This window comes from Lichenostomus cassidix, chromosome 28 (assembly GCF_008360975.1).
Source record: "Lichenostomus cassidix isolate B80296 chromosome 28, HeHo_3.0, whole genome shotgun sequence".
Lineage (NCBI taxonomy): Eukaryota > Metazoa > Chordata > Aves > Passeriformes > Meliphagidae > Lichenostomus > Lichenostomus cassidix.
Window position 1 is genome coordinate 3,194,724 of NC_139508.1, and position 21,268 is coordinate 3,215,991.

At 63.7% G+C, this 21,268-nt stretch overlaps 1 protein-coding gene across 4 annotated transcripts; it reads right to left on the minus strand.

Annotated features, from left to right (window-relative positions):
• Positions 1–739: 739 nt before the first annotated feature.
• ARID3A (AT-rich interaction domain 3A) lies at positions 740–21,042 on the minus strand. Of its 4 annotated transcripts, XM_085040724.1 has the most exons (9): positions 20,914–21,042; positions 17,558–18,501; positions 16,688–17,003; positions 5,510–5,582; positions 4,230–4,413; positions 3,771–4,018; positions 3,147–3,443; positions 2,982–3,068; positions 740–2,854 (listed from the first exon to the last, which is right to left on the minus strand). In XM_085040724.1, the coding sequence occupies exons 2-9, from the start codon at positions 17,977–17,979 to the stop codon at positions 2,649–2,651; spliced, it is 1,833 nt and encodes a 610-aa protein (XP_084896850.1). In that variant the 5' UTR covers positions 17,980–18,501; positions 20,914–21,042; the 3' UTR covers positions 740–2,648. The 4 variants fall into 4 exon arrangements, with proteins under 4 accessions (XP_084896850.1, XP_084896847.1, XP_084896849.1 ...); XM_085040721.1 differs by having other exon boundaries at positions 2,982–3,443; XM_085040723.1 differs by lacking the exon at positions 20,914–21,042 and adding an exon at positions 20,771–20,789 and having other exon boundaries at positions 2,982–3,443.
• Positions 21,043–21,268: the final 226 nt, after the last annotated feature.

The window sequence follows — 21,268 nt, forward strand, 5'->3', positions numbered from 1 at the left end:
GGCACATGGGGACCCCATGCCACCCCACAGCCTTGTGGCACCCTGTGGCTACCCCGTAATCCTGTGGGGACACCCTACAGCCTTTTCAGGACCCTGTAGACACCTCAAGGCTTCGTGGAGAACCCCATGAGCACCTCACAACCCTAAAGGTGCCCGTGGACACCCCCCAATCCTATGGACATCCCACAACCCTATAGGTACCCCATGGACATCCTACAAATCTATGGGCCCCCCATAGCTTCGTGCGAGCCCCATGAGCACCCTACAGCCCTGAGGCTGCCCCTTGACACCCCCCAATCCTATGGACACCCCACAGCCCTATAGTACACCCCACAGCCCTGGACACCCCCCAATCCTATGGACTCCCCACAATCCTACGGTCACCCCATAGCTTTGTGTGAACCCCATGAGCACCCCACAGCTGTGACGGTGCCCTTTGGACTGCTATGGGGACCCCATGGACACCCCATAATCCTATCATCAGCCCATAAACTCAGTGACACCCCACTGTCACACAGGGATACCCCAAATCCATAAGGAAATCCTATGGACACCCCACAGACCTGTGGGGCATCCCTGGACCACCCCCAGGGCCAGAAACCCAAAGCAACACAACTTTTTTTTTTTTTTTTAATATTTCTTCACTTTACAGGGTTACAATTGTCTTAAATATTCTGACGTTTAAATACAATCTGTATAATAATGTTATTATAAAATGTAAACTTTCAGTGTTTTTTAGTTTATTTTATCTTTTTTTTTTTAATTTTTAATTTTTTTTTTAATAATAATCAAAAAGTCTCAATACCTGAATGTTTTGCAAAACTGAAATCTTTCACCGGGGCCCCGGGTGCGCCCGAGGCCTCCGCGCTCAGAGGTAGAATGTGGTTTATTTTTTTATTCTTTTTTTTCTTTTTTTTTTTTGTATTTTGTGGTTTTTTTCTTTTCTCATTTTCCTTTTTTACCTGAGTTAAGATACGCAACGCTGGGGGGAAGGGGGCGGCTGCAGCTGGGGCCGCTCCTTTAGTTTAATTTTCTTTCCAAAACCCCCCCAAAAAAACTGATTTAGGCTCTTTTTTTATTATTTTTAAATCGATATGCAAAAAAGAAAAATAAAGTGGAAAGTCACCCGCTCTCAAAAACAAAAATAAAGGGGGGGGCAAGGAAAGGGGGGAGGAAATAATTAAAAAAACCCAAAACAACCGAAAATAGTGACTGTACAATGCAAAAAATCACTAAGAAAATCTAAGCCCGCCCTGGGCATGAAAATTCCCCCTTGGAATTTCTCCTTACGGGGAGCTGGGCTGGACCCCAACAGCAGCAGGAGCTGGATGAACCCTCCCAGGCCCCCCCAAAGGGTCCATGGAGCCACCAACACCCCCCAACAGAGCCACCAAAGGGATTCCAGCACGGAAAAAAAGAAGGCTGAAAACAACAAAACCAGCTGGAAAAACCCCAAATCCCCTGAGATCGCCACTTCCCCGAGTGAAATTAAAAATAAAAGGGTGGAGGGGAGGTCCCACCAGCCTGGACCCCCCCTGGGGCACCTGGGGAAGGGGGAAAAACCCTGTGCTCCAGGTGGGAACCTGAGAATGGAGATACCGAGGGGGGCGAGGGGGTTTCGGTATCGGGTCGGATTGTGTCTCACGCAGATGTGGGTGAATTTTTTTTGGGGGGGGAAACGGTAAAAAAACTGAGATTGTGAGGTTTAAAATAAATCCTCAGGTCCTTCGGGTCCTCTGTGAGCTCCGGAGCGTCCTGCAGCCCCGAGCATCCCCATCCTCTGGATCCTGCTTATTTTTGGAGGAAATAAGCCCAAAGTGGCTTTAAACAGTAGTTTTGTGCAGGGGGAGGAATAAAAATTAGGATTTGCCGGTGGGGGAAGGAGCAGAGCTGGACCCAACCACCGATAAGGAGAGGAGAAAGGAGATTCCAACTTTTTTCCAAGCTCCCATTTTCCCTGATGAAGACTAATATATATCATTTGCATGTTAAAAGTTTGATTCTTTTTTTTTTAAGAGAATAAAATAGAAGCTATTTACAACAAAACAATCAAAAACAACCTCTTAAAATCCTGCAGAGAGTGGAGTTCCCAAAACAAAGGAGGGAAAGGGATGGAAATGAATAAAATATCTCCCTATTTCCAATTTTTTTTTTGATTTTTGTTTTTTCTTTTCCTTTAGAATTCCGGGGGGTTTCGCTAGAGCTCGCGTCGGCAGGCGTCCGTGCGTCTGTCTGGAGGTAACACGAGTTAAAAAATAATAATAATTATAATAATAATAATAATAAATGTACAGTGCAAAGTGTGATGTGAGTGAGGTAAACGGTCCCGGAGCGGCGCAGCCGGACAGCCGGCGGCTCCGGCAAAACCCCCCGGGCTAAAGCTTTTCTGCCTGGAAAAGGAAAATCCAACAACACGAGAACAAGGCCAGAGTCCAGCGAGACCCTGATGAGACCCCGGAGGAACCCTGGCAAGACCTCGGGTGAGACCCTGGCGAGATCCCAGTGAAACCCTGGTGAGATCCCGGTAAAATCCTGTTGAGACCCCAGAGAGACCCTGGCAAGACCTCGGGGGAGACCCCAGAAGACCCCGGTGTGACCCCGTTCCCCCACGGCCGCCGGCGCTGTGAGGGGCCTGAGGCTCCAGGGCGTTAAGGCGAAGCGCTGTTGGAGGTAGAGCTGGGGGGCACGGCCAGGCCGGCCGGGGCAGGGGGCACATTCCCACTGCTGCCACCGCCGCTCCCCACCCCACTGCTGCCGCTGCTCCGGCTGCTGCCGCCGTTGCCTTTGCTGTAGGCAGAGGAGGAGGAGGAGGAAGAGGAGGAGGAAGGGCCGGGCGTCTGGGCGAACAGCACACCTGGGGAGAGAGCAATAAGCTGAGCCGGGGGATGCCACGGCCATGCCATGGAATGGGGTGAAGGGTGGCAGGAGTGTGGCCCGGGGCAGCCCCCATTCACGGCAGTGGGGTCCGGGGAGCCCCTCACCTGTGTAGACGATCCCGTTGATCTCCACGGACATGCTGATGCTGTTGGTGCCGTTGTTGCTGGCGGCAGCGGCGTCCGGGCGGTTCTCTGCCAGGGAGAGCCGCGTTATGGAGCCCGCCGGGGCTGGGGGCTCGGCCGGGGCGGGTGGCCGGAGCCGGCACTGACCTGGCGAGCGCGTGCCCTGGCTGTTGATGCGGATGCTCATGGGCAGCTGGGCCGTCATGGCCAGGAGGTTCTGCTGCAGTGCCCGCTGCATCAGCCGCTGCTGCTCATCTGTCACCAGCGCCAGCTTCTTCTCCGGCGGCTCCCCCGATTCCAGCTTCTCCCGCAGCTGCTCCAGCGCTGCAGCCTGGGCGGCCGCCGCCACCTGCACCGCAGCCGCCTGCGCGGCCACCACAGGGTGCCCAGCCAGCGACACCGGGAGCCGGCTGGGCATGGAGATGGGGATGGGAGAGTCCTCCTCTGCCGGGGGAGTGGGTGTCAGGGATGGGAGCACGGGGGCAGGTGGGTGCCACCACCCCAGCGTGTCCCCAGCCCTAGCACAAGGGTTTGGTGCCTTGCTGTGCCAGGGGCTGCTGGCACCTCCAAAGGTCAGAGATATGTGAGTGGAATCAGGGTTCCTAGTCTGAGCCCAAGGAGGGGAGAGGAGCACCATCCCCCTTTGCCCACTTCCCCCGGCTCTGCTCCTTATTCCCAGTGCCTCAGCTTGCAGCCAGACCCTGCAGCACCCAGACCCAGACCCCACAGCAGTCAAACCCTGGAGCAGCCAGACCCCACAGCAGCTTTTACCTTTCTTGATCTTCTGGCCTGGTGCAATGGCCCCACCGTTGGTAGCAGATGCCAGCCCCAGCGCCGGCACTGGCAGCTTGGGCGAGGAGAGGAGGCCGTGGGTGCCGCCGGGCGAGTAGGCGAAGAGGGAACCGCCGAAGCCCTGCCGCCGGCCCTCCCGCCGGTTGCTGTCGATGGCCGCCTGCAGCTCGTTGGGGTTGCTCAGCCCGCGCTTCTCACACTCATAAGGGTACAGGTACTTCATGTACCTGTGACCAGATGGGACACAGGCGGGGATGGTGAGGGTGACACAGTGGCTTGGCACCCCTTCCCATGTGCCACCCCCATCCCTCCCTCCCCACTGCTCCCACACAGGGCTGTGCTGAGCTCCCCTCCCTGCTGTGCTGAGTGGCTGTCGCACAAGGCAGAGGGACCCCTGAGGGCTCAGCCCCCTCCCCTCCCCTCCAAGCCCTCGCTTACTGGGTGCGCAGGGTGAAGGCCGCGCTGGTGATGGAGGTGGGCAGGCTCAGCCCCTTGGTGATCTCCCGCCACAGCTTCTTGTTGATGACCTCCACCAGACCCCCCTTCTCGGTCACCAGCGTGTACAGCATGTACAGGTCCAGCACCTGCTTGGCCATGATGGGGATCCGGTTCACGGGGGTCCCTGGGGAGCAGCGGGAGGAGAGAGTGGCTGTGGGGTGCTGCTTTCTTACCCGAAGAGGGGGGCAGCTGCTGAGACCCCTGCGGGGCAGTGGAGGGGCTGGGGGGGCTCTTGCTCCTCCCTTCCCTTCCACAGTCCCCTTCTTCCCCCCCCCGGGCCCTCCCGCTGAGATGAGCCCCGAACAAAGGAAACAGAAACTTGCAGTTTCCAGCCACAGCCCTGTCGTGGCCGAGCCGGTTCCTCGGGCTGAGCCGGCACCCAGCAACGCAAGTTATTTATAACGGGGGCGGCACAATCCGGCTGTGAGGGTCTCCTGTGAGCTGGGGGGCTCATCCCTCCAGCATGGGGAGGGAGCTGGCAGCACCAGCTCCCTCGTGGGGATCTCTGCCCTCCCAGCCCTGTGGTGCGGAGACTCTGGGGGACCCCAAGGGATACAGGTGGGGCGACCCCAGGGGATGCAGGTGGAGGGACTGCAGGGGACACAGCCGGGGGGACCCCGGGGGACACGGCCAGGGGATGGGACAAAGCCAAGGGAACCCTGGGGGACCCAGCCAGCAGCCCCAGCCCCCCGTGCAGGCACACGTGCCTTCCCAGTGCCGTCTGACAAAGGGCCGGAGCCAGCCCTGTGTCAGCACTTCCAGCGCTGTTTTCCACGCAGGAACCAGACCCTTGAGCAGGAGCTCGCTTGGCTTTCAGCCCTTCCCACCCCCGGTCCCCCCACTGTGGCCTCTCCCCGGGCAGAGTGAGGGGGCAGTGAGGGGCTTTGCCCCCTGCAATAACCCAGGGAATGGGCAGAGAGGGGGCACAGCCAGGGGTGTTGTGGGGGGGGGGACCCTGTGGGGAGGGGCAGCAGGGCTGGGTGTGATGGGTGCAGGGATGGGGGTGAGGGGGGGCCACAGGCACTGGATCCAGCCCAGCAGGTTTGACCCCGCTGTGCTGAGGGGTTAAAGATTAACCAGCAGCTCAGCTGGAGCCGTGACCTCGGGGCAGTAATGAGGGGCAAGGGAATGAGCCCCTGGCCCTGGGGAGGGCGTGGTGGAGTAGGGTGGGCATAGGGTGGGTGCAGGGGGACGGGGTGGGCGCGCAGCCGGGGGCTCACCTCGCTTCTGCATGAAGCTGAAGAGGTCATCCAGGAACTCCTTCCTCCTAGGATCACCATCCAGCTCGTATAGCTGCGCACGAAGGGAAGAGAGATGCTCAGAAACCCCCTTAACCTGTGTGTCCCCCAGCCCTGAGACCCCCGGCTCGCACTGCAGCAGCCCTGTGGCTGGAGTCCTTCAGCTCACAGTACACTCACTAAATGGTTCAGGAGTGTCCCTGCACGAGACTGGGGGGTCCCTGGGGTTCCTGCAGCTTGGGCTGACCTGTGCCTGTGCCCTGCTGTGCCATTCCCTGACTGCCCCACTCAGAGCTCAGCTCCGTGATGCTGGTGTTGGGATCACAGCCGGAGTGGATCCCAGGCTGCCAACACCGTGCTCGGCCCTGGCTCCTCCCGGGACGCTGATCCCGGTTATTTTTAGCATCCACTGCCTGCTCAGCACAGCAACGCTTCAGCACGGTCCCTCCTCCATGCCTGGGGTGCCACAGAGAGCCAGGGCCAGGAGCCAGTGGTGGGAGCTGGTGCCTCGTGCGCCTTGGCATGAGCTCGCGTGCCATGGCACTGCAGGGACATGTCCTGCACTGGGGCAGGCAGAGCTGGGCCAAGCTCTAACACGCTGCAGCTCTGCCGGGCCATCTTCAGCCGGGACCCCCCACCCCGGCACATTCCTGCCTGATTTATGGCGCAGGATCTGCCAGTTGGAGCGCCCGGCACGCCAGAGGCACACACCATGCCACGCCATGCAGCCTCTCCTGAAGCCCAGCACTGTTTCTGCCAGCAGGCTGGTGGATAATCCCCCCCCAACCCGGGAAGGGTGTTGGAGCAGGGGCTGTGGGGGCAGGCGCTGCCACAGGAGTGGCTGCCACAGCTCCGCTTTTCTCAATGACAGTTCTGAACAACTGCCAGTGGGGCCGGGGGGCTGGGAGGGGCCTATAAATACTCCCCCATAATACTCCAGGCATCCACTGTGGGGCCACCACTGCCGGTCACTGGGTCACCAATGTGCCCACACCCTCCATGGCTTCGCCCTGTGGCACCAGGACTGTGGACAGGTGGATGGGTGGGCATTGTCCTGGCTGTGAGCCCCCTCCTCCTGCTGCCCCCCAGGGAGGATCCGGATCCTGCAGGGCTGGACTCGCCTGCCGGCGCCGATCAAAGGGATCAATGGGGCCGCGTGATAAGCGGGGCCATAAACCCCCCCAGTTCCCCTGGGAAACTCGGCAGGCTCGACCAGCCCACAGCACACCCCCAGGGCAAGGGCAGGAGCCACCGGCACCACCGGCAGAGACCCTCAAAGCCCCTCTCCCACCCCAGCGTCCCAACAAGGGGTCTGGTGTGGGACTGTGGTGCAGGGGGAGTGAGCCATGGCACAGCAGCATCGCCGTGGTTTTCGGGGCTGAGCTGCACCGGCTGCTGGTGCCGGCTGAGGGATGTTGGGCCGGCGCCAATCCAGCCTCCCCCGTTTCCTTGAGCGGCTCCAAAAGCCACACACACACACAGAGAAAGGGCTTCCCCGGCGCCCGATCCTGCAGGGTGCAGAGCCATCCTGGGGAAGGGCCAAATGTGCCGGTTCATCCACTGCCACGACCCTAGGGGCTGTGAGCCCCGCCTGGACTCAGTCCCGAGGGGAACGGACGCGTTTAAGAGGATGAAAGAAAATTAACCGTCAGCTGAGGAGAGCGTGGCCGGCCGGGACAGGCGGATTAGTGGCCACAGCGGGCAGCTGCCCCGTGTGCCGGACTTGCACCAGCCCCAGTGGTCCCATGCCAAGCTCAGCTGGCTGTGGCCACTCTCACCCCTGCCCAACTGGGATGAAGCCATGGGGGTCCCCAGGGGCAGAGGGATCCCCGTTCCTGCCTGGTGACCTCACAGCCCTGCCGGCACCCCCGCCACAGCTGCCGGGCAAAGGACGTTGCACAAGCCGCCGCTGGCAGTTACTGCTGAGACTTCGACAGCTTCGTTGCACTTCGCAGCTGCTCGCTGACCACTGCAGTGCCAGAGCACAGAAAGAGGCTCCCCTTGGGACACCCCCAAACCCTAGTTTAGCTCTGCCACTGCCAGCAGAACCAACTGCCAGCGATGGGCACCTGCCCAGGGTGCTCGTCTGGCAGTGCTGTGGGGTGAGGACATGCCCAGCCATGGCCGGGACATGCCTGGTGTGCACTGTGGTGTGTGACAGAGTGGCATCTGCCGAGCTGCCCCTGTCATCCCTAACCACCCCTGCTCCCCCTCACCCCTGGGCACAGGCAGGACGCGGAAGGGGACAGAGACAAGTGACTCGCAGCAGCCCCTCGCAGGATTTCCTTGCATTGACACCATCCGCAGACAACAGCAAAGCAGCCGACGCCCCATGAGCCCCAACGGCAGCACAGGACAGCTGGGACAGCGGGGCTCAAAATGCAAATTGAGGAACAGAAACGTTCTGGTTTCGGCAGCATGCGAAACCCAGCGTGCAGCTGAGCTTGGCACAGGCCGGCGGCTGCTGGCACTGCTGCACCGAAATCAGCAGGTGCTGAGTCTTGTGCCTGCCTGGTGCTGATCCCTGCCCAGTGCCCATGCCCTGCTTCCTGCTCTCAGCCCTGGTTTCTGCTCAGCTCAAAGCCGGTTCCTCACACGGACATGCGGCGTCTCGGTGCTTGGTGCAAAGGTGCCGGCAGGCAGGAGCCGCGGGCAAGGCCGCCCTGTGCTGCTGAGTCAATACATGTATGTTTCGTAATTAGGGAGGTGGAAACGACTTAATCCATAACGCAGCTGCCCCAGGAATATCCTCTTACTGTGGGGTCCCCACGGCAGGGTGCAGTGCCAGGGGACACTGTGGCACAGCCACTCCAGCCTGGCTGGGGGGAGCAGGAGATGTCCCCCACCACTCTGAGAGTCCCCTGGGCTGGGGGATCTGACTCCATGCGCCCAGTGCTCCCAGTGCTCCCCCACCCCAGGGTGAATGCTCGGCGCCAGTGGCACGGCCAGCTCTGGCCACAGTGTCCGGCCCACCTGGCCACAGCACAGCCCCCTTGGCCCCGGCCCCCGGCCGGCTGAGGACACGGAGCCAGATGGCCGTTGCCAGCAGATCTATAATTAAGTGGAGGAGGAATTAGGCAGGCGGTGGGCGGGCGGCCCTGACCCCAGCCCAGCGCCCCGGCAGGATGCCGGCCCGGCGTTTGGTGTGGATGACCGGATTAATGTTTCAAACCAGATTACAGGAAAATCCCAACCCGCTGGCTTTCAAAGGGCGGGCGGGAGGCGGCCCCTTGGCAATGCCAGGAATGCGGGAGAGCCCTCGGCACGGGCGCGGTGCGTGCCGGGGGTCCGACCTCCCCCCGAGCCGGGGCAAGGGGGGCATTTACAAGCAGCAGGGGAAGCGCCATTTCACAAGGCTCCGGGAATGCCGGGGGTCAATGCTGCTGCCAGGCGAATCTCCCCTTCGGCAGGAGTCCCTCGTCCCTTGTCTGCCCCACGAGGCGTCATGGAGGAGTCCGTGTCCCTGCATCCCGCGTCCGAGTTAAAAACACCTCCCCTTCCCCCCTCTCGGTTCCGGGTTTTCAGGCCTCGGGGATTAATTTTCAAGTTTCTTTTCCATCGCCAGGAAGTGGCAACACTCTCGGTTTTCCTCCTTCTCTCCAAAACCGGTTTGGGACGTGCACACCGTGACATGAGCCGGGAGGGGGGACAGACTGCGCCAAGGGCCACCGCAACAGGGATGGGGGCTGGTGGCAGCCACCACCTTCCAGGGGCTAAACTCCCCTAAATTCCTGTATTTAAGGAAAAAACACAACACAGCAGTGGTGGGGAGAACCCACCCTATCAAGGCAGGTAGCAGGGCCAGGGGTGATAGACTGAGGGGCTACTTCTCTCCTTTTCTTTCCTTCCTTCCTCTGGCAGCCCCCGGGGACGCATCCCTTTGTCCCGCGGACAGCCGAGGGGCCACGCTGGGCTGGGGAAGAGCCCGCGCACGCTAACAAGTTCTTCAGCGAAGAATAAACACATTTATGGCGCATTTCCCGTCCCACTCCCAGCCCATACACAGCCCCCGGCCTCTGGCACACTGGGACCCGCAGTGGGGTCGGAGAGGGCACTTATTCAGAAAAAGAAAGTAATTTGTAAAAACCAGAGCGAAGGATTGGTGAGGGCCCCGGGCCGCGGCGTTTCGGAGGCGCTGGGGATGTGATTTCCCGTAAGGGGATGGCTGACTCACGGCTGGGGGTGCCCGAGGCCGCAGCCCCTCTCCAGGAACAGCCCCCCCCGGTTTGGGGTGCAGTTTGCTGGGGCAAATCCCTCCCACTGAAGGGTAAAGGGAGTGTCCAGCCCCGGAGCAGATTCCTACGCAGATAAAGCGCTCGGCTTAGGTACAGGTCACCCCCAGCTGTCCCCATCCCTAATCCCCTGCGAGCCCCCTAGGCCACAGCCCAACGTGGAAAAGGGCTGCTGGGGGCAGGGACGTGTGTGCCCCCTCCCCAAGATCCCCCAACACCTTGCTCGTGGGGGATGTGCTGGCGGGAGCCTCGCCCACATGGCCAGGGCCGGTGGTGACTCCACTGACCGGCCCGGCGGGATTCCTGCCGCCGGAGCATGGCTGGGCTGGGGGGCCACTTCCGCGGGGGCAGCTGGGGAGGGGGCCCAGGAGCTTCCCGTCGGCGCCATTGTTCACACCAGTTCCCAGCATTGTCCCCTCCAGGGGGGACATGGCCCGACTGCAGGTGCCTCTTTGCACCAGTGCCTCCTCCTCGGGCTGGGGGACCTGGTGGGCAAAGGATCCATCGGTGCTCCTGTGGCTCAGTGACAAACCCAGTCCCGATCCCCCACCATCAGCCTGGAAGTGTGGGGGCCCCAAGACCACCCGGGCTTCCCCCGGTGCCCACCTCCTCCCACACAGGCTGGGGGAAGGAGTCATGTGGGTGACCCCGGGGGTACGCGGGCAGTGTCACGGCACGGCGGGTGTCACGGCACGGCGGGTGTCCCCGAGCGGCGGAGGGGACGCTGAATGGGCGAATTAGTCACCGTTTAACCTCCCTGACCCCCCATTGTCCCTGCGCTGTCGGCCGCCCTCCCCACCACGGCACGGGCCGCTGTGCCCAGCCAGCCGGCAGCTCCCAGGATCCATGTCCCTGCCGCGGGCTGGACTGACACCAGCTCCCGGAACGGCTGTGCCGCCGCTGTTTGTTCCCTTCCCGCAGAGGAGGAAGCGATTCCTGCTGCCGTGGCGTTTCCAATGGCAGTTCGCTGCTGGGCGGCAGCGCGCCAGGCTCTGGCTGGAATCAAAACCGGTTCTGTGTCTGAATGTGGACGTGTGGCACCGGCAGCTCAGGGGTCACAGAGCTGGGGTGTTGTGGCTGCTCCCCCAGCTGGGCCAAGCCGCTGGCTGGATGGAAGCCAGCCCGGCAGTGGTGGCTCTCCCAGCCCTTGCCGTGTGCATGCTGGTGCATGCCCTTGACACACGCTCGCTATCACACCGGACCTTGTACAAATATTAATCCAGTGGAGTCAAGCGCTGTTGAGAAAGCTCGTCCGGCCTGCACAGCTCCTGCCACCGGGCAGACCCAGGGGAGGTGGCTGAGGCTGAGCCACGCAGCATTGAGCTGGGGAAACGTGGCCAGAGCAGCCAACTCAAACTCTTGGGGCACCTAGTGAGCCCCCAACTTGAGCTGTCCCTCCTGTGTGACTCAGAAGCCTCCCGGAGTGAAGCCCCTGAGGGTTGGAGGGCCAACACCCCCATTCAAGACCTGACCCGGGTGTGGTGGCAGCGGGAAGCAGCGGCAGCAGTGAGGCTTGGAAGCCAAGACGGGGGTTTAAATTCCACCATATGTAAATGATCGTCTTAGAAGGGGATCGCGGTAAGCCCCGGCAGATGAGTCACCGGGGCTTCCACCGCCCGCTGGGATTTGGCTAATTGCAAATCTGTTCCTGAAATGCGAGGTCTTGCACCTCTGCCCTCGGTCCGCACCGCGGTGGGGGTCCCAGGGGTCCCGTAGGCAGGGCCAGGGTGCACGGAACCCCTGGGAACCCCACTGCGGAGCTGCTGGAGGAGCTGGAAGGGGTCCAGCAGCCACAAATGGGGTTGACAGGAGCCAGCTGTGGGCTGTCAGCCCCGGGAACCATCACTGCTGAGCTGCTCCGGCACTGCTGAAACCTCATGGGTTCCTCACACTGAGGGGAGGGGAGGGTGGTGGGAACTGTCATGGCACCAGAGTGACAGACCCCATCCCATTGTGGCACCCGAGCAGGTGGCAGCATGGGACAGCATGTTCCAGGTGCTGGAATCTCCAAAATCAGGCACTGGAGGCTCCACAGTGGACGTGGGCAGGAGGGAAAACAGAGGCAGGAGGTGAAGCCCTTTGCTGAAGGGGTTTCAGGCTGGTACCTGCCTGGGTGCTCCCACTGCCACCTGTACCAGGGTGAGGCTGCTGTGGGGGGACAGGAAAGCCCTTTCCCAAAGGACTGTTGCCACAGAAGTGACACGGTCACACCCTCCCCATGGGATGCATGAGGAGCAGGGGACTCTCCTCAAGGGTGAGCACCGGCCTCCAGCAGCCCCAGCACGGGGTGGATTATCATGAGCTCCAGCCAGAGCGGGAACCCAGGCACAGGCAGATTAAGTGACCGATAGCAAGGGTCAGGGAGCAGGTCAGGAGCTGAGCCAGGAGCTGCCCCCTGAGCCCCCAGTCTGGATGCCCCACGGGCTCAGAGCAGGGTGCCCCCCTGGCCCCAAACCACCCCTCCACCCTGGCCCCCGATTGCAGCACGTCCGGCTGGGCCCTGGGACCAGCTGCCATTTCTCCTGCGGTTTGGGACAGAAATAGGGCGATGGAGCAACGCCGCCCTTGCCCAACGCCACTGCGGGGGCAGGGGGCTCTGCTGACAAAGGCCCCGCTCCCTGTGCTGCTCTTTTCTTTTTTTTTTTTTTTTTGCCTTTTAAATAAACCCTCATCCCTGTTAGTTCAGCTGTGCGGAGAGGAGGGGAGGCGGCCGCCACCTCCGCAGCCCTTGAGTCAGCCCGGGGGGCTGGGGCGTGGAAGGAATGGGGCTCTGGGGGAACAAGGGGGTGGGGAAACGGGGCTCTGGCGGGGTCAAGGCACGGGGGAAATGGGGCTTTGGGGGGACACAAGCAGGCGATGCCCAGGCTGGGGTTAGCCAGCCCAGCGCCTGAGACAAGGGGTGTCAGGGGCATGGTCTGGCCAGATGAAGGCACTGGCTGGGCCCTTGGGGCAGGAAGGACATGCCCCTGTCCCCCACCTCATTAATTATTCCAGGTCTTGTTGGGAGAAACGGCTTCACAGGGTGCCTGGATGCTGGGACCAGCACCTGTGAGCACCCAGGCGTCTGGCTGGGGGAGGCACTCGGCAGCTAAGCCGCTCTTGCAGAGAAGTCCCTGACCTCTGGCCAGGGATCTGGTGGGATTACAGCCCTGGGAATGCTCCCTGAGCTCTATGAGCCAATTACTGTGCTGGATTCCTGGCTGGGAGCACCCCTAGGCAGGCCAGGCAGTGGTGTGGGGCAACAGGGGTGATAGCTGAGTGTGGGGTGGGGGGGAAGCAGAGCCCCTTTTCCCGGGAGGGGTCCACCAGTGACTCCCCCACTGCCCCCACAGCCCTGTCCTGCTCAGGTCCCCTGCGTTATCTGCCACTGGCCTGGCCAGGCACCGCAATCACCTCCCCGGCACGGCAGCGCCCAACCAGGGGCCCCAGGGCACTCCCCGTTATCTGGAAGCCAAAATGCCTCCGGGTGGGGGACGGTGGCCCCCGGCAGTGTGATGACACTCGGGTCCCCCTTCCCCGCACAGGGGCCCCCTCACCCTCCCCGGGGGCAGCTCATCCGCTCGGCTGGCTAATGCAATAAAGCTCTAATCAATATTTTAAAGAAAGTAAATGGACCCTCCCGCCCTCGTTAAGAGGCCACGGGGCCCCTGCTCTGGCCCCACACCCCCAGCTGGCTTTGGGCTTTGAAAAGGAGAATAATCCACGGGAGAAAGGGGTTCAGAGGGGATCCCCCACGCCTTAACCAGCTGCTGGGAATTCAGAGGAGTTATGGGCTCTCTGCTCCTCCAGACCCTCCTGGAAAATCCCAGCTCCACCAGCCATGTGCGCAGGGCTGGTCCGGGCGGAGGGGGGTCCGGTTTCACCCACCCCCGCAGCCCTGCTGAGGTCGCCGAGTTGCTTTCGGTTTATTTTTCCCCCACCATTGCACTTTGAAACGCCGTATCTCGGGGTGCGCTGCACCGCGCGAGATAAGGGCTGAGGTTTTTGTGCCTGTGTGCCACTGGCACAGCTCCCACGTCCCCAAGACAAGAAACCTCTTGCCCCACTAAAGCACCAGCACCCCCGGAACCTCCCAGCTGGCACAGCCTCCTCCCAGAACTACAATAACTTCTTAAAGTCTTCCTGAAGCAGAAATGGGGGGTTAAACACCAGCCTGAGGCAGCCATAGCAGGACACCCCAAAAGGGAGCACCCAAAATGGAGAACCCCAAAGGGAGCCATGTGGCTGATGCAGCCATGTGAGCACAGGGAGACAGAGTCCTCGAGCTCCTGCAATGTGGCACGGGGTACCAGCATGCAGGGTGCCTGTGCCCGAGGGAGCACTGGCAACACAGGAAACTCCAAAAGGGGCAGAGGTCAGAAGCTCCAGCTCCAGGGGCTGCCACTGCACCAGGGGTTCCCACTCCTGCTATTAGTGGGGAGCAGTAATAGCAGTAATTAAACAGAAAGGTCAGAGGAGGGATCTTGGGGCGCAGCAGCAGCAGACCCCCTACAGTGCCAGGCTTTAGACCAGTTTTGTCCCCAGAAGCCCATTGCCAATGGCAGGAGCTTGTTGGATTTTTAGCCGTTTTCCGTGGGGAGCCTCCTCCCACCCCCAAAATACCCCTTTTTCCCCCCGATGAGCCATGGTGCCCTCAGCAGCCGCTGCCCCCGAGCCCCCGGCCATGCTGGGGGCTCCTTTGTTCTGCTGCCCGCGCCGGCAGCGCCCGGGTCAGGCTGAGCTGACCTCTGCCTGCGCAGTAGCCGTCCCCAGGGACGGGGAGGTGCCACGCGCCGGCTCCCTAACCTCCCTCACCTCCATAACTCTTCCTCACGCCCTCCCCTTCCTCCTCCCTTGAACTGGGCCCCCTCCTCCTCCCTCCGGCCCATCACAGCTCAGCCGAGCACCAGTTCACAGGAATCTGTCCCAGATGGGTCAATAAAACCCGGCAGTGGAGGACGGAGGCAGCCCCTGGCTACCGGGGTTTGGGTGTGGAGACAGGCACGGGGGCTTGGATGGCGGCACTGCCCGGTGAGGATGGTGTCCTCAAGCACACAGATCCATGGTACAAGGATGCCAGGGACACCAGCACCAGCACGGCCAGAGCTGAACCCAAACAGTAGCTGCAGGGAGAGCTGGACAGCCAGGGGAGCATTAGGGCTGGTGGGAGAGGAGTGCTGCTGGGGCTGAGGAGCTCCTTGGCAATAAAAAGAGGAACCCTGAAAGAGCCTGTTCCTCATGGAGCAGGCAGGCACACCACCAGCACAGCCCCACGCCCCCACTGGCTCGCCCACGCAGGGACCCGGCTGTGCTCCAGCACCCTGGGGCTGCCGGGGTTCCCCCTAAGGCGCCTCCGCCCCAGTGAGGAGCGGGGATGGGGTACGGCATCCCCTGCCCCGTGCTGCCCTCGCTGTTTACATTCCTGCTGCTCCTTCCCAGGCCGCGCCAGCTGGGCTGGGATGGAGCCCGGCGGCACGCGCTGGAGGCCGGCCAGGAGGAGCTCCCGGCCAGCACCGGCTGCGCCAGCAACCCCCTGGCCCCGGTCCAGCGGCCGCGATCCAAGCACGGTCGCGCGGGCTGACGTGCCGGGGAAAGCCTCTCCGGGCCCAGCGCATCGCCTCCGCTCCTCCGCCCACAGAGGCTTTCCAACCCCCTCCGGCTGCTTCCACTATTCACCACCGTGCTCGGCTCTTCCCACCGACCCCGAAAAGCAACATGGAGGGAGAGGAGGTGCTCAGCCCATTTTGCTGGCACAGCTTGAGGGGCAGGGGATGCGCTGGGACCCGGGCTGGTGTCCCCAAGTGCTGTGGCAGAGGCTATGGCCTGGTCCGCGGCACTGACATGCTGACAAACAGGAAGATCACAGCTGCGGTATCGAAAAGCCTTTTCACAGCTACGAGAGCTCACGGCCCTGGCCCCTCGCTCCCCAGTGGCAGGAAGCACAAGAGAGAGAAACCACAAGAAGAGAAGGCGGCGTGGGTGCAGCAGCACGAGGGCAGGAGCATCCCTCGATCCCCACAGCTGGGCAGGAGCATCCTACCATCACCACAGCAAGACAGAAACACAATACCATCCCCAAACCTGGGCAGTGCCAGGACAGTCACACGCTCCTCTGCCACCCCAATTCTGCGCCTGCCCACATCCACATGTGCTGGCAGATCCCAACAGCCCCTTCCCCCATTTTGGAAGGGATGCGACAGCCTCCCATAGGCGAAGGGGCAGGGGTGGTCGCATCCCTCCTGAAAGGCCACTGTGCCCTGGCTGCTCCATCTGGGTCCCATCTGCTGCTGCTGGTCCTGCCCCTTCCCCCAGCCCCAAACTCCAATGTATTTAAACACACATCAAAGGTGCCGGGCGGCCCCTGGGGAGCCACGGCTCCAGCGCATTTTCTTCTATTAGCAGGAGCAGAGCACAGCCGGCTCTGGCGCCGGGAGAGTAGGAACATGCTGGCCTTGTTGCCCGGGGAAGACAACGAAGGGAGCAACCGGGTGCGTTCTGCCTGGTTTCATTCTTTAATGGCATTTTGGTAGCGGCAGGGGCGCAGCTCTGCCTCCCACCAAGCATCCATGGGGCCAGAGTTGTCCTGCCGGGCATCACCTCTGTGGTGACGGTGATGGGAGACAACCAGGTCCCCATGGAAAATGGCTTGGGGAATCCTCACAGGTCCCTGCAGCAAACCGTATCGCACTGTCCGCCTGTGCCGGAATAACCCGAACACAGGATCCACTCGGAGCCACCCAAAAAGGGAGGGGGTGAGACTGAGCCCAGCACTAAAACCCTGGAGAAATCCCACGCATTCCTAATGACAACAGCAGCTGGATCCAAGGAGAACACAGCCGGAGGCGGCACTGCTGGAGGCATCTCCGCACGCTCCCGAGGACACACGGATGCGCAGGAGCAGGGAGAGGGATGGCACAGCAGGAACACGCGTGTCTCGGTGGATACATACCTGCTTGAACTGCTCCTCGTAGGTCCAGTCGCCGTGGTCAGGTGCTGGTGGCGGGGGCTGCGCATGGCCCAGGCCGGGGGGTAGCCGCTCCTGTCCCCCTGGCAGCCGAGGTGGCTCTCCCCGGTAGTGCTGGGGTGCTGGGGGCTTGCGGAGCAGGAGGGATCCTGCACCTGCCCGCACTGCCTCTGCTGAGCTGAGCCCTTCCTCTCCCATGTCGTCTTCTTCCTCATAGTCTTCCTCTTCCTCCTCCTCCTCTTCTTCCTCTTCCTCCTCGCCCAGGTCCTCTTCAAAGTCTTCTTCATCCCATTTGCCCTTCCTGGAACCAGCGGGGAGAGGAGAGTTTTGGTCCCATGCTGGTTCCTAAGGCCCACCCCTCTCTCCTGCCCGCCCCACAAGTCCTCCCTAGCTGTGGGGCTGGGACCAACCACCCAGCACACAGCTAAGCCCTGGTGCAGCCCATCAGTGGGGGTAGCTCCATGGGGCATGGCTGGTCCCCGGCATCCCAGGAGCTGCTCCATCATGCTCTGCCAGATGGTTCCTGGCCCGTCCCTGCCCTGGGAAGACGCATGCTGGAGGCAGCCGAGGGTCTTGCATAATTTAACGCCAGCCCGGCATCCTCTGTCACAGCCCCATGCGGCTGCTGGGCAGAGATGAGATGTTGTGCCAGCCCAGCATGAGGAATCACGGCCACAAAGCCGAGCTGCTGCTCCCAGCAGCTCCTGCTCTGAAATATCCCAATGGCTCTAATCCATGACCTGCCTCAAGCCACAGGCTCCCTTGCAGCCTCCCCAGCATGCTGTGCCCAAACCCGCCAACACTGTGTCACCTGCCCCTTCCCCAAACTCATGAGAGCTGTCTAAGTACACTCACAGGTCCTCCTCCTCCTCGGAGCCCATCTCCTGCTGGTACCCGCCATCCTCCTCCTCCTCGCCGCGTTCCTCCTCTTCCTCCTCCTCGGAGGCCTGGCTCTCATCCGACAGCCCAGGGCTGGGTGAGTGGCTGAGGCCGGCGGCGGCTGCCCGCATAGCAGCCAGGGCAGCCATCTGTGCCCGCTGGATGTGCGCGCTCTCAGGCTCTGCTCCCTCCTCTGAGGGCACCGGGGCTGGATCCTGCCCACGGCCCCGGGCCGGGGTGCTGGCGTGGGGCTGCCCTGGGGGCTGTGAGGGCTGCCCCGGGGGGGACGTGGAGCGCGGTGGCTGCTGCTGCTGCTCCTGCTGCCGCGCTTCCAGCGCCTGCTGCAGCCGTGCGCGCTGCTGCCGCTGCAGGTTCTCCATCACCGCCTGCAGCTTCATGGCTCTGCCGGCGGGCGGGGGGTCCCCGGGGGGGCGGGGGGCGATGCACCCAGGGGGCAGTGCCCGGGAGGCAGCGCCCGGCAGGCTGCCGCGCTCCAGCGGGGCTGGGGGCCAAAGCTGGGCAGTGCCGGGGGGGGCAGCCCTGGAGGGGGCTGCCGGGGAATAAGGGCAGCGCCGTCGGGGTGTCAGGGCAGGAATCGACACCAGGTCAGGAGAGAAGGACGTGCCCCTTGACCCCTCTCAGCCTTGGCCCGATGTCTCCTTTGCACGAGGGCTATGGCAGGAGTTGCAGGCTCGGTGCTGCCTGTCAGGATTGGGGTGCTGCTGTTGTCGGGGGGGAGTATCCCAGGCAGGCTCCGAAATTCCTTGTCAGGCTCAGCAGGCAGCAGCTACAGCACGGCACATCACCCCTTCCCTTGCAGACCTGGCACTTTCTGGGGGCAGCAGCCTCAGTGTCCCCCTCTCACGGTCGGTGTCCCTAATCCTCAACCGGGTTGGTGTCTGGCAGACGTTGGCGCAAACCTGTGGGAGAAGTAGAGCAAAGGGTCAGTGGAGCTGTGGGCAGGAGCCAGCGAGCAGGAAGGAGTTAAAGACAGCACAGGAGCCTCATTAATCTCGAGCTAATGAGATAGGGCGGCCGGGCCTGCTGCTGGAGGGGGAAGGGGCCTGCTGGACCCGATAGCCCTGCCCGGCCCTGCAGGCAGTGGATACCGGTGGACCCGCACCCGCAGATAACAGGCCCCGGGGAGAGACACCCACCGGGTCCCCCAGAGGGGACAAGGCACGTCCCCACCAGGGACACACTGCATGGGGAGCACTGGGCCAATCATGATGGCACTGGGCGTGGGTAGCACTGGGGTTTGCAGTGCACTGTGGAGGGGCCCCAAAGCACCCCGGGGCAGATACCACGGGATGGGCAGATACAGCCTCGAAACCCCGGCAAACAGGCTCTGCCAACCGCTCCCAGAGCCCCCTTGCTACCCTTCCCTGGGGGCTGGGGGCCCTCCGAGGCAATGTGGGGCTGCGAGCAGCTCGTCTCTGCTTTGCCCCGCTGGAAAACACTGGAAGGATCAGCACGTTATGGCTGGGCCCTGTGGAACCCTCACAACCTGGTCTGGACCCCTCCAGCACTGAGCCCCCCAAGCCCCGGTGTGGCCAGCAGCCCACTCAGGCAGCCAATGCTCCTGCGTGACCTCGCCTGTGCCGGGGGCAGGGAGGGAGCTCACCGCAGCATCGCGGTCGTGCCGTGTCCAGGCAAACCCCGTTTCAGCTGCCCGGGGGCCGGCGCAGCACACACACCCCAGGACCCTCACGGGGACAGACCCAGGGGCTGCGGGGCCAGGACGGCCGGCAGCGCGGAGGGGCCAGCAGCTACGCCACGATCCCGCGCATTCTGGAAAGAGGAACCTGCTGCTAGTGTGGGCCGGGGCCGCGGACGATCGGGCGGGAGCCGCTTCCCCCACGCCTCGCCGCGGCATCCGCTCCCGGCCCGGCCGCGCACGGCTCACGCTATGGACGGACACGTCGCCACCGCCACGGCACCTCGGCAGCCACCGCCTCCACCGGGAGCGAGCACAGGCGCGGCACAAGTGGGCCAGCACTGCCCGCGCCTCAGTTTCTCCTCCTCTACCCTGGCCGTCTCCGTCTCGCCCGCACGGAGGAGAGGTCGGGGCAGGGACACTCCCCGCCCCGGAGCAGCCGCTCACCAGCCGCGGCCGCGCTCCTGCCCCGCGCCGCACCTGAACCCCGTCCCCTGCGCCATCCACGAGTGAACCGGAGCGAGACCCGACCGGGGCACGTGCTCCTCGCTGCCGCCGTGGCTCTGCCTGGCCACGACTGCCCGAGTGACTCGGTGCCAGTACCAGGTGTGGAGCTGCCTCCTCGAACACCGCGGGCCGTGGCCGCGCCGGGGCCACGCTGCCACTGCTCCGCAGGGAATCCGGAGTGGTGAGGCCACAGCCAGGGCCCCGTGGCACCCCGGCCCGGCGGCCACGGTGACCTTGAGCCGTGCCTCTTTGTCCCTCCGGCCGCTCGGGGCCACGGAGCCCGGTGTGTCCCCGCCGTGGGGCGGTGACGGGGGTCCTGTGAGGGATTCGGGGCGGCGTCACCCGCGTCCCCGGGGCAGGTGCTCGAGAGCGACAGCGGCTAAAAATAGGCGGCGGGGGTGTGACGGACGGGCCTTTGTGCTACCGACACCGGGGTTGGGCTGGCCGCGGCCGGACACCCCCAGGCGAGTTCCCGGCACTGCCGGGAGGGGCTTCGGGGGTGTCGCCGAGGCTAAGGGAGGAAGAGGAGAAGGAAGACAGGGTGGCCGAGCCCGGTGGGTGCCGTCCCCGGGGACGGACAGGGCTGAGGACGCCGTGGGAGAAACCCCCAGGCGGACAGGAGTCCCGTTCCCGAAACCGAGCCCAGCCCCGCTCCCGGAGGCACGTGGCACCGACGGCCCTCAGAAGGACCGGGCACGGAGGCGGTAGGGCCCGGATGGGCCCTGGCCCCGCAAACGGGGGGAAACGGGCGCCCCCGACACGGAGAGGCGAGCCCGGGTCGGCCCGGCCCGGCCCCTCCGCCGTCAGGACCCCGGGAGACCGCGGGCCTGTGGGGGCACAGGGCGGGGCCACGGGGCTCTGCCCGGCCCGGACAGCAGCGCCCGGGGAGAACGGAGAGTCCGGGCCGGGGACGGCCGCGGGGGAGGAACCCCAGCCCCGCGTGGGGGGAGGCGGCCGGTAACCGGCCGCGGGGGGAGGGGGCGCCGCGCTACCGCCCAGCACCGGCAGCGGAGAGCCCAGCCCACCTCAGAGAGGCGGCCGGTCCTGGGCTCCGGTCCCCGGCCCCGGTCCCGCCCAGCCCCCGACTCCCGGTCCCGGCCGCGGCGGGGGTCCCGGTCTTGGTGTCGATCCCATCCGCAGAGCCGGTGAGGCGGCGCGTTCCCCTTACCCGGTGCAGGCCGTGCGCCGCGAAGCCGCATAGCAGCCGCGGCCGCCCGGGGTCGGGCTCGGCGGGGCCGGTGCGCGCGGGGCCCGCGGCGCTGCTCTCCCCGCGGGCGGGCGGGCGGCGGGCGGGCGGTGCGACCCGGCCCCGCCCCGCGCCTCCCCGCCCCGCGCCGCCATTGGCCCGCGGAGCCCCTAGCGCCCCGCCCCTCCCCGCCCCGCGCTGTCATTGGCCCGCCTCTCCCGGAGTGCCCCGCCCCTCGTCGCCATTGGCCACCCGCCGCTGCCGCATGCAAATGTCGCGCGCGGCGGGGCCGCGGGGCCGGGCGGGGGCGCGGCTGCAGCGCCGCCTCGCGGCCGGG

Excerpts from the sequence above, each read along its gene's own strand:
- ARID3A (XM_085040721.1), bottom strand. The coding sequence starts at position 17,979 with ATGAAGCTGCAGGCGGTGATGGAGAACCTGCAGCGGCAGCAGCGCGCA. Across the intron at positions 17,004-17,557 it reads TCCGAGGAGGAGGAGGACCT|GAAGGGCAAATGGGATGAAG; the intron begins GTGAGTGTACTT and ends CGCTGGTTCCAG. Across the intron at positions 3,444-3,770 it reads AGGCCAGAAGATCAAGAAAG|AGGAGGACTCTCCCATCCCC; the intron begins GTAAAAGCTGCT and ends CTCCCCCGGCAG.